This window comes from Cebus imitator, unplaced genomic scaffold (genome assembly GCF_001604975.1).
Source record: "Cebus imitator isolate Cc_AM_T3 unplaced genomic scaffold, Cebus_imitator-1.0 Scaffold54, whole genome shotgun sequence".
NCBI lineage: Eukaryota > Metazoa > Chordata > Mammalia > Primates > Cebidae > Cebus > Cebus imitator.
Window position 1 is genome coordinate 1,247,028 of NW_016107369.1, and position 11,975 is coordinate 1,259,002.

Consider the following 11,975-nt stretch of genomic DNA (forward strand, 5'->3'; position numbering starts at 1 on the left):
TTTCTTGAGATGGAGTCTCACTCTGTCACCAGGCTGGAGTACGATGGCACAATTTCGGCTCACTGCAACCTCCACTTCCCAAGTTCAAGTGATTCCCCTGCCTCAGCCTCCCAAGTAGCTGGGATTACAGGCATGTGCCACCATGCCCCACTAATTTTTGTATTTTTAGTAGAGATGGAGTTTCTCCATGTTGGCCAGGGTAGTCTCAAACTCCTGATCTCAGGTGATCCACCCACCTCAGCCTCCCAAAGTGCTGGGGCCTGTAGGGATTCCTAATAGTGGCAGGGAGAGGGCTGACCAGATAGAATGCTGGGTACTAATCAGGAAAGGAAGAGAAAGGAGGATTCTTCTAACAAAATGGTACAGTTGGCTGGGTGCGGTGGCTCACACCTGTAATCCCAGTACTTTGGGAGGCCGAAGCGGGTGGATCACCTGAGGTCAGGAGTTCAAGACCAGGATGGCCAACATGGTAAAACCTCACCTCTACTAAAAAATAGAAAAATTAGCTGGGCATGGTGGCAGGTGCCTGCAATCCCAGTTACGCAGGAGGCTGAGGCAAGAGAATCGCTTGAACCCAAGAGACAGAAGTTGTAGTGAGCTGAGATTGCACCACTGCACTGCAGCCTGGGCAACAAGAGCAAAACTCCGTCTCCAAAACAAAAAAAAAAAATAGTACAGTTATGTGCCGCATAACAACATTTTGGTCAGCAATGGACCACATATACAAAAGCAGTCCATTATGCTAACAATATCATATTTTTCCTGTACCTTTTCTATGGTTAGATACGGAAATACTCACCATTGTGTTACACTTGCCTAGAGTCAAGCCTCCCTCAGGCTCACATTCTGAAAAGAATAGGCTATATGGTATACCCAAAGCGTATTGCAGGCCATCCCGTCTCGTCTTGTGCAAGTGCTCTACGATGTTCACACAGCAGCAAAATCGCCGAATGATGCATTTCTCAGAACATATCACCATCACTAAGCAACATATGACCGAATATGGGACAGAGAACTGCACCGCTTATCAGAAAGCGTAGGTAGAGACTCAACTCTGCCAGAACCCCAGTTCCTGCTCATAGAAAGCACACAGCACAACACACAGAAATCATTATTAACATTTACTGGCTCTCGCCCTGCAGCAACCACGCTCTTTAACTCATTCCACCCCACGGCAAGCCTAGGTGACAGGTAGTGTTATTATTCCAATTGTAGAGATCAGGAAATGGAGGGACAGGCCAGAGAGGGTAAGTAGCATGCCCAAGGCCCCAAAGCCAATGTACCCACAGGCAATTTGGCTCCTGCCTACCTCCAAGGCTCGCTATGAAGCTCCAGGCCGTGTGAAAGCAGACCGAGGGTACACATGTGCAATCCTGGTAGAGGGCCACGTGGGGAATTATGATGGTTAATTTCACATGCCAGCCTGGCTGGGCCACAGCACCCAGATATGGGCCAAGCATTACTCTGGGTGTTTCTGTGAGGGTTTCATTTTGCTATGAAGTGTTGCTCTGTCACCAGGCTGGAGTGCAGTGGTGCGATCTTGGCTTGCTGCAACCTCTGCCCCCTGGGTTCAAAGGATTCTCCTGCCTCAGTCTCACGAGTAGCTGGGATTACAGATGCACACCCCCACACCTGGCTAAACTTTTTTTTTTTTTGAGACAGAGTCTCACACTGTTGCCCGGGCTGGAGGACAGTGGCACAATCTGAGCTCATGGTAACCTCTGCCTCCCGTGTTCAAGCGATTCTCCTACCTCAGCCTCCCAAGTAGCTGGTGTTACAGGCACCCACCACCACGCCCGGCTAATTTTTTATATTTTTATAGAGATGGGGTTGCACCATGTTGGCCTGGCTAGTCTCAAACTCCTGACCTCAGGCAATTGGCCTGCCTCAGCCTCCCAAAGTGCTGGGATTGCAGGCATGAGCCACCGCACCCAGCCTGTATTTTTTTTTAGTAGAGATGGACATTTTACCATGTTGCCCAGGTTGGTCTCACACTCCTGACTTCAGGTGATCCACCTGCCTCGGTCTCCCAAAGTGCTGGAATTACAGGCATGAGCCATCACACCAAGCCATGTGAGGGTATTTTTAGGTAACATTTACAGTTTGTTTGTTTGTTTACTTTAATTTTTTTTAACTTTTTTTTTTTTTAAATAGAGATGGAGTCTCACTATAGTGTCCAGGTTTGTCTCCAACTCCTGGCTCAAGTAATCCTCCCATCCCAGCCTCCCAAAGTGCTGAGATTACAGACATGAGCCACTGTGCCCAGCTAAGATTTACAGTTATATTAGTAGTCTTTGAATAAAACAGATTACTCTCCATAGCATGGGTAGGCCTCATACAGTCAGGAAAGTGTCTGAGTAGAACATAGACTAACCTTCCCCAAGCAAGAAGGAATTCTGCCAGCAGATAACCTTCAAACAGGCTTCAGACTTGAAGTGCACCATTGGCTCTTCCTGGGTCTCCCAGCCTACTGGGCCACTCTGCAGATTTTGGACTTCCCAGCCTCTATAACCACACCAGCAAATTCCTAATAATTAATCGGTCTCTCTCTCTCTCTTTATGTGCATGCGCCCACACATACACACAGACACACACACAAGCATGTGCACATGTGCATACACACACACACACACATGCATGCGCCCACACACACACATTCATATTCTATTGGTTCTGTTTCTCTAGAGAGCCCTGACTTACACAGGTATGATATCCAGCCCAGCCCTGGCCAACTTGCCATAACCTAAGGGAAGGGATGCAAAAAGAGGCTGCCTTTTCCCACTTCCCATCAAGTTCATGGGACAGCAGAAGTGCCGTGTGCCCCTCACCCAGCCAGGCCCTCTCCTGCCTCATCTCTCTACTTCTGTCTTGTTCATGCTGGTCCTTGTGCCTATAGTGCCTTCTCTCTGACACCACCACCAAGCTGGATCAACAGTTGATATTCTTGGAGGAAAGGCTTTTTATCTCTTTTCTGAACATTTGCTTAAACCTTGAGCAAACAAGACAAGCCACCCTCCCACTGCACCCACAGGGTCTTACAAAACAGCTGGATATGAATTCTTCTACCTGCTGCACAATGGTATCCCTGCACCTTCTCTCTCCTTCATTCTCTTTGAAACTCCAGATAGTGCATCAAGAACACAGAGCACCTGCAACATACAGCACTTGTCCCTCTGTACTATGGGGAGCTGGAAAATAAAGTCCTCTGGGAGGGGATCAAGGGGTGAAAGACCGATAAAAACAAATTTCAGAGTACAAAAGCCAAACCACACCACCCAGACCACCAATACAAGCATTGTCCTTAACAGAGGTATTTCTGTGCTCCATGCAGCACCTGGCCTCATTTCCTTGTTTCTCATGAGATTTCAGAGATGGAAAGAATTTTATCTGATACAACTATATTCTAGGACAGAACTATGGACCTTTTCTTTTTTTCTTTTTTGAGACAGACTCTCACTCTGATGCCCAGGCTAGAATACAGAGTGGCCAGATCTCAGCTAACTGCAACCTCCACCTCCTGGGCTCAAGTGATTCCCCTGCCTCAGCCTTCTGAGTAGCTGGGATGACAGGTGCCACCACCATGCCCGGCTAATTTTTCTATTTTTGGTAGAGACAGGGTTTCACCATGTTGGCCAGACTGGTCTCGAACTCCTGACCTCAAGTGATCTGCCCACCTCAGCCTCCCAAAGTGCTGGGATTACAGGCATGAGTCCCCATGCACGGCTTGGACCATTTCTTGAAATAGGCTGTAACAAGATCGGACTTATCTGTATGTCATGGGGGCAGGTATAGACGTGTGTGCATGCGCGCGTGTGTGTGCATGACCAAGGATAACAGCACGGCATGGTTGACAGTTCTACAGATCATTCCTTAATTCCCACCATATCTCTATCCCCAAGCTTCCCACCCACTTCAAACCTCCCCGTCTACATCTTCCTCCACTTTTCAAAGATGACCTCATCTCCCACATTACTAAAAATTCAGGCTATTAGGCAAATTCCTTCAACTGCCCAACCACACGCCCACCCCCTCCGTATATCTCAGTCTCTTCATCCTTCTTTTGATCAGCTCCCTCCCCAAGTTCTCCTGTCCCTCAGGCTCACATTCTGAAAAGAACATTCTAGGCCCTTCATAATGTGGCCTCAGCCCTAATCCTACGACCTGTGCTCCACTCTTCACCGGCTGAACGCCACATTGTAATCAGCAAGACTTCACTGTTCACCTCCATGCTTTATGCTTTCCCACCCCTGCACCTCTGCTGAGCCCAGCATGTTAATCAGTAATGACTTCCTCCAACTTCCACCTCCTCCAATTCCCTCCATCTCTAAGAGGCTGGGTCAGGGGCCACCTGCTTCAGAAAGCCTCCATCTGCCCAAGGCAACCTCTTTCCTCTGCAAGCTCCTTGGGCACTATGTGATCATGTATTACCACAATGAGTGAACCTCCCTGGACCGCCAAGACTAGATTAGAATGAGGTCATCCCCATCCATGGCTACACCCAAGTGTCTGGCATTGTCCTCCTTCACTAAATACCAACTGCACAGACCAGCAGGAGACAGAAGGAATGAAGGAAAAGGTGCTGATGCAAAGAATCACCAGCCATGAGAGACTGCAGAGCATCAGAGAACTCGTAACCCCGATGAGGAGGTGGAAGGATGGATTTGTGGTTGTAAAGAACTGTGCCACGTCCTCCAACATGGAACCAAGGGCTCAGGTGCCCAGGGTGGTCAACAGCCTCGTGGCTGAGGCCTGTGCTTCCCCATTCAGGGTTTAGAGATGTCAGCCTGGGTTCCTTCAACAGCATGAACCATGCCCAAGAGTAAGTCTCGACCTCCTGGAGGGATCCCACCACAGGGAAGGACCTGGTCTTCATACCCATTCCTGACTTGCAAGCTCAGGCGCCATCTGCTGGCCAAGGTCAGCATTGCATTTGGACCCACGGCACCAAGGGCAGTCAAGGGGACCAAGGCTGGGACCAGCCCTGACCCAGTCCAGACCCAGGTCGCTTTTGGGGAGGCAGAAATGACCCCATCTCCCAGAAGTTGGGCTCTTGATGGCTTCCTGGAACCTGTCTTTCAGGATATAAGCCTAATATCAAATAGAGGAAAAAAATGTTTTTTTCTGGTAATACTAGCTGAGAAACTTCCAAGACATGCACACAGACACACACACACAACTCCTTTTTTTCCTGCCAAACAGAAGCTGTTATTTAGGGGACGAATCACCAGCCTGGGAATCAGAGGATGTGAGGTCTCATCCCGTTGCTTGTCACTGGCCTTCCCTCAGCAATGTGGCCCCCAGCACACTCCCTGCCTGGGCCAGTGCTAGGCAAGGATGGCGCCCTTTATGTGCCGCTGATGTGCAGTGATCAGATGCACTGATGGTGCCGCTGATGTGCAGAAATTCTGAATGATCCAGAAATGAATGTGAACCGTAGGGTCCAGTAGTCCTGCACTCTCAATCTTACCCCCATACCCATGCTGGGAACACCCCACAGGGCCGGGCCCCACCTGCCTGGGACAGGGACAGGTCTGAGGACATAGTGACCTCTAAAGCTGCTGTTGTTGGGAAGGGTCTTCACAGGCATATAGAACCAACAGACTCAGGCCAGGCAGGGACGCACCATCCAAGCGCCTCCCTCACTGCACCGCCCCTCTCTAAAGTCTGAGTTTCAGGAGCACTTATGGAATCTTTGAGCTCAAGGTAACCTCAAGCCTATCCTAGCACTGAGAAGGTGGTGAGGCATGACTGACAGCTTTTTTTTTTTTTTTTTTTGAGATGGAGTCTTGCTTTTGTTGCCCAGGCTGGAGTGCAGTGGCACGATCTCTGCTCACTGCAACCTCCGCCTCCTGGGTTCAAGCGATTCTCCTGCCTCAGCCTCCCGAGTAGCTGAGATTACAGGCACCTGCCACCATGCCTGGCTAATTTTGTATTTTTAGCAGAGACAGTGTTTCACCATATTGGGCCAGGCTAGTCTTGAACTCCTGACTTCAGGTGATCGGCCTGCCTCGGCCTCCCAAAGTGCTGGGATTACAGGCATGAGCCACTGCACCCAGCCAACAGCCTCTTTTAAGCCAGGGCTGAAATGGAGCTTTCTACAGAAGGTCTTGGGACTGGCATGGAGCTGAGGATGAGTGGGGCCCACTCAAGCATCCTGGGGGCGAGACTGCTCCCTGAAAAGTGTCATGGGAGGGGCTGGAGGCAGGTGGAAATGCCAAGTGAGTGACATTCCCCCCGCCCTCACACCCCCACACGCACCCAACCTTCTTCCCACATGGCCTGGTTCCCCTCCCTCCACCCACACACTGGGAAAGTGTGTCACCAGGAAACAAATGCCATCTTCTCAGGGGAAGGAGGGGGAAGAGGGCAGGGAAGACTGATCGTGTGCCTGTGGGGGCCTGGTAAGAACCCAGAGGTCCCAGAAGAAGCTCCCCAGCTGTGAAGGATGCCCCTCAGAACCGTAACTTGGACAGTAGCCCATTTTCTCAGGGGGCTAAAGAAGCATTGTGGGGCAGGAGCCACAGGGCCACTGTGCTCAGGGCTAATCAGCAGCGGGTAGAGGGGACTGGAAAAGATGCCCTGAAGAGCAGGTGACATCCTCCAATCCCAGACATCCTTTAGCCAGCTGAGTGGGCCATCATGACTGCTGACATCCAAACTTCCCTCGCTCCACCCTGGCTTGGGGACAGCCACTGGCCTGCCCTTGTCCTACTCCCTCCCCAGTTTTCCAGACAAGTCGGCCTCCAAGGGTTAACCTACTGCCTCCCCCTCCAGCTTCCACCCCCAGGGAGCTACCACACACCAGCAATGATGCACTTCACACTATTATTACCCTGATTTATTTAGTTTTAATTTGGGGGTGAATCTCGTGCTGCTAGAAGCTGCAGGCCAAGAGTCTTGGCAAGAGGCAAAGCCACGCGTGGGCCGGCACTGTGCCAATTCCGTCCTCCCCTCTGCCTGGGGTCCCTCTCTCCTGACCCTCCTCCTCCCAGTTTGCAGCCTGCTCCCCGACTCCAGCCACAGATCGGGTTTACCTTTCACTCAATGTCTCTCCATTTGGAGGAAATGTTCCTCATGGCAGAGGACTCGTAGAGGTTTCTATGCTCACCTCCTGTGTGATCCAAGCCCCACTCCAGACCAGGCTATCCCTGAGAAGTGGGACACCTTTGGATGGAGGCTGGGTACCTGGGGCCAGCTCCACACTAAGGACCAATAATCAGGGCCAGATCCCTGTAAAAATGGAACCACTGGTCTTTATCAAACCTCTGCCCTACTCTCCCAGCCCTGCAGCAAGTAGCCTAAGGATGCTACTTCTAGTTCATCCATTGGCTCTTTAAGCAAACCCTGGGCACCTGCTAGGTACAGTTCCAGAGTTGCACAAACAGGGTAAAAGGACTGTGGTGGTCTTCATCCTCAAAGACTATGACTTGCAAGGAAACCCTTAGACACAACTAATCAAGCCGCAAGTTGCACAAGTATGGGGAGCAAAGGTCTGCAGAGCCCAAAGGAGGGATAAGATCAGTCAAGGGAGGGTCAAAGACTTCCTAGAAGAGCTGGGATTTGGACAGGAAACCCAGCACTTAGCACCCTGCCTGCCATTTGCTAGCTGGGTGGACAGATGGGCAGATGGTCTGAAGTCACCTGACAAGTAGAGAATAAAGACAAGACAGCAGGCAGATGGTAGACCATGGCACAAGCACTGAGGACTAAGAGAACGCAGCGAGTTTGAGACAGGTAGCACAATGGGACCGGAGCACAGGGAAAGAACGATCATAGGACACCGTTACTATCCAAATCATAGCTAATATTCGATGGCCCCTTCTCTACATCAGGTACTATACTAAGCACCTTCTATTCATTATCCCATCTAATCCGCACAGCAACCTTAAGCAGTGAGCACCATGGTTACCCCCATTTTACAGACAAGGAAAGTGAGGTGCCAAGATCAATCATTTGTGCAAGGCCCAAGCTCTTGGCTCCAGAGACTAAACCACAATGCCACTCTGCCCCACCAAACTTATAGACAGGTATGTTGAAACAGGATGGGATCAACCTTGAAAGCCCTGCTGAGGATAAAGCTTCAATAAGGCATTAAACCTTCAGTAAGTGACAGATATCATTAGGTTGAACCATATGAATCATATATAGGTTTCAGGTCAGTAATAGTCTCATATGAACTATTTCATATGGTTGAACTGGTATGTTTCACTGAGGGCAACTGAGACGCCTTCCGAACTCTTTGATTTCAGCAGCGAGAGTGGCTGTGACACTTGGTTTTGTCACTGGTGGATCCCTAGCACCCTGGCCGAGACTGCAAGAATTCAGCCAGGGCCTTTTCTGAAGCATCCCAACCCAGGCCCATCCTCCCTGCAACAGTACCTCCTTGCCCAGATCCTCTCGGATGACCTGGCGGACCTCTTGCATGCTGCTCTGTGGTGCCTGGCTGTGCAGTACCTTCAGCGTGCTGGTGTACTCTTCTGGCAGCAAGTAGTCCAGAGCCCCCAGGTGCTGGCCCACCTTGATGAAGGTGCCCCGGTTGGCACAGCAGAGCTCACAGAGACGCCTGGCAGAGCGCAGGTGCACCTGCAGGAAGACAAGCCAGGGCCAGAGAGGTGTGAGTGCAGACTGTTCCTAGATCTTGTTCCCTTCTCCCGCCCACTCTGCATGAAAACCCTCATTACCCCACAATGTCCAGGGCAGGTACGTGTATGCACACACATGCGCGCGCGCATACACACATGCCCCTTCTCCCTTGCTGTCCAGCTTTCTGATACACAGGGCAGTCAACTCCAACCCCATACAGAAGCAGCCTTCACACACAGCCCAGTGCTTCCTATCTCCTCCTCTCCATCAAAACTTACCTGGTCTGGGTCCCACTCCCTGGAAGTAAGCATTCAAGGCTCTTAACCAAGTCTAACCTACTAATGATTCATTCAAGGGACATTGAGTTAAAGTATTTGCCAGCCACCCCTCAGACATACTAATTATGTTTTGTTTATTTGGGCCTCTATGTTTTATTTCTTCTTTTTTTTTTCGGAGACAGGGTCTCACTATGTTGCTGAAGCTGGAGTGCAGTGGCTATTCACAGGCGCAATCCCACTACTAATCAGCACAATAGTTTTGATCTGCTCTGTTTCTGACCTGGGTCAGTTTACCCCTCCTTAGGCAACCTGGTGATCCCCCTTTGGCAGGGGTCTCCTATTAACTGGAGGAGTCACTGTACTGGGGGGTATGGGGCACACAGAGAAGGCATCTGGGCAGGTTGACCAGGACAGAGCAGCCTAAATTCATAACTGGATGCTCACCAGTCCTTCCAGAGTTGGGAGGTGGCCTCATCTGCCCCTAGCCTGAATATCCACACTCATCCCCCAACCCAGCTGAGGGCCTTGGCACTGTGAAGGTCCTGCCTTCCAAGAGCTAAGCCTCTGAGGCAGCACAGGCACATGCAGAAGACAAGGGACCCCAGTACCCTGTGGGGACCTGGTACCAGCCTTCTACCAACTCAGTCAACCAAGAGAGTGAACCACAAGGATGGCCTTACACTCTTAAGTGCCACGTAGGACACTGATGTAATTAACACATATGGGGGCCATAAAATCATGTGAGGAGTTAAATAACAGTTGACAACAAAGGTGGAAGAAGCATTCAAAGATCCTATATAATTAGTTACCAAGTGAACCACACAGGAAACCGTTACTTCAGAAATTAAGAAGAGGGTTTTTTGTTTTGTTTTCTTGCTGTTTTTTTTAGCTCCCACATATAAGAGAGAAGATGTGATACTGGAGGTAGTGAGTGGAAAAACAGATAAGAGACTGGGAAGGAGGGGTGGAGGGGAGGGGGAGGATGAAGAGAAGTGGATTAAAGGGTACAAACATAAAGTAAACTTAAAGGGATAAAGTCAATGTTTGATAGCAAGGGAGAATGACTGTATTTAGAAAACTGTATTGTAAGCCGGGCACAGTGGCTCACACCTGTAATCCTAGCACTTTGGGAGGCCGAGGCAGGAAGATCACAAGGTCAGGAGTTCAAGACCAGTCTGGCCAGCAGGGTGAAAACCCATCTCTACTAAAAATACGAAAATTAGCCAGGCGTGGTGGTACATGCCTGTAATCCCAGCTACTGGGGAGGCTGAGGCAGGAGAATCACTTGAACCCAGGAGGCAGAGGTTCAAGTGATTCTCCCATCCACCCACCTCCCACCACAGCAGAGGGGATGCTTCAGACTCCAGGCACTAGCAGGTCAGCCATCCTTAAGCCCCCAGGGGCCTGTCCACTTCAAGGTCTACTAGACAATTTATTTATTTATTTATTTATTTATGAGACAGAATCTCACTCTGTCAACCAGGCTAGAGTGCAGTGGCCCAATCTCAGCTCACTGAAACTTTTGTCTCCAAGATACAAGCAATTCTCCTGAGTAACAAATTACAGGCTTGCACCAGCACGCCCGGCTAATTTTTATGTTTTTAGTACAAATGAGTTTTCACTATATTGGCCAGGATGGTCTTGACCTCCTGATCGCAAGTAATCCACCCGTCTCAGCCTCTCAAAGTGCTGGGATTAAAGGTGTGAGCCGCTATGCCCGGCCAAGGTTATTTTTTTCTTTTTTTCTTTAAACCGAGTTTTAATCTGCCTCATATTAATTAAAAGCATTGTTATAGCCTTGGTTTGGGGTTTGAGAGGGGGGCAATGAATAGCTAATAGCTAATAAGATCCACTTAGTGTTGATTAGTTACTGATTAGGCCAGGTGGAGTCAAGACCCAAGGAAGGCAACCCTTTACCCACATCTAAAGCCCCAAGAGCAGGAGTTCCAGACCCAAAGCTAGGCAGAAAGGTATCAATGTCAGACTGAATGCTGGCTCCCCGTCAGAACCAGGCAAAATCTCCAACAAGGGTTAGGGGCATGTGAGTGACAGAGAGGAAAGAGATCATCAGACAGACATACATACACACCCCACACACAGAGAGAAGGGCAGACATGGAAAGAGAAGGCGATAGATCCCAAGCTGACATTTAATTAATTCTTCTAGTCAGAAATTTAAGCCCTAAAGGAATGAAATGTTAACAGTGGTATCTCTGGACTGTGAAATTATAAGGGTATTTCTTTCCCTCTATATAGGTTTTTCTGTATTTTCCAAATTTCTTTTCCTTGGAGACAGAGTCTCACTCCGTCGCCCAGGCTGGAGTGCAGTGGCACGATCTTGGCTCACTGTAGCCTCTGCCTCCCGGGTTCAAGCAATTCTCCTGACTCAGCCTCCTGAGTAGCTGGGATTACGGGGGCTTGCCACCATGCCCGGCTAATTTTTATATTTTTAGTAGAGACAGGGTTTCATCATGTTGCCCAGGTTGGTCTCAAACCCCTGAGCTCAAGTAATCCACCCAGGTTGGCTTCCCAAAGTGCTGGGATTAAAGACGTGAGCCACCGCACCCAGCCTATGTTTCCAATTTCTTATGAGTAATAAATAATATGTCAATAATGAGAGAAGTTTTTTTATCATCCCTTTTCAGAGTCTTCTGAGAATGGAAAGTCCAGCTGATTTTTTTTTTTTTTCAGCTTTCAATGGGCAAGATTCTGCCACGCAGACAGGACCAGCTTTGATCAGAAAGAATCCAGCAACTCTTTCCTAATTTGGCAGGGTCCCATGGCACACATGTGTACTGCTCATCAGAAAAATGAAATTGTAACTCCTCATCCCCAAGAAATCAGGCCAGCACTGTCTGCAAGGTCTCTTTTCTGGATATTAACCTTTACGTTGTCATTTAGATAGCAAAGTAAAGCTCATCATGTCTTGGGGGGGAAAACAAGTTGCAGTCTGTAAATATATTAAGAGTTTAACCTCAGACTAAATCCCACTCTGGCCGGGCGCGGTGGCTCACGCCTGTAATCCCAGCACTTTGGGAGGCCGAGGCGGGTGGATCACGAGGTCAAGAGATCGAGACCATCCTGGTCAACACGGTGAAACCCCGTCTCTACTAAA

At 49.5% G+C, this 11,975-nt stretch overlaps 1 protein-coding gene across 8 annotated transcripts in view; it reads right to left on the minus strand.

Annotated features, from left to right (window-relative positions):
* ADCK1 (aarF domain containing kinase 1) overlaps nt 1-11,975 on the minus strand; it is a 140,861-nt gene that overhangs the window by 70,102 nt on the left and 58,784 nt on the right. For 7 of the 8 annotated variants that reach the window (XM_017528529.2, XM_017528530.2, XM_037738489.1 and 4 more), the window contains one exon: nt 8,380-8,583. The exons of the other annotated variant lie outside the window; for it this stretch is intronic. In XM_017528529.2, coding sequence (XP_017384018.1) covers nt 8,380-8,583 — 204 coding nt within the window. The remainder of the gene's footprint in view (nt 1-8,379; nt 8,584-11,975) is intronic. 8 annotated transcript variants of the gene reach the window in all.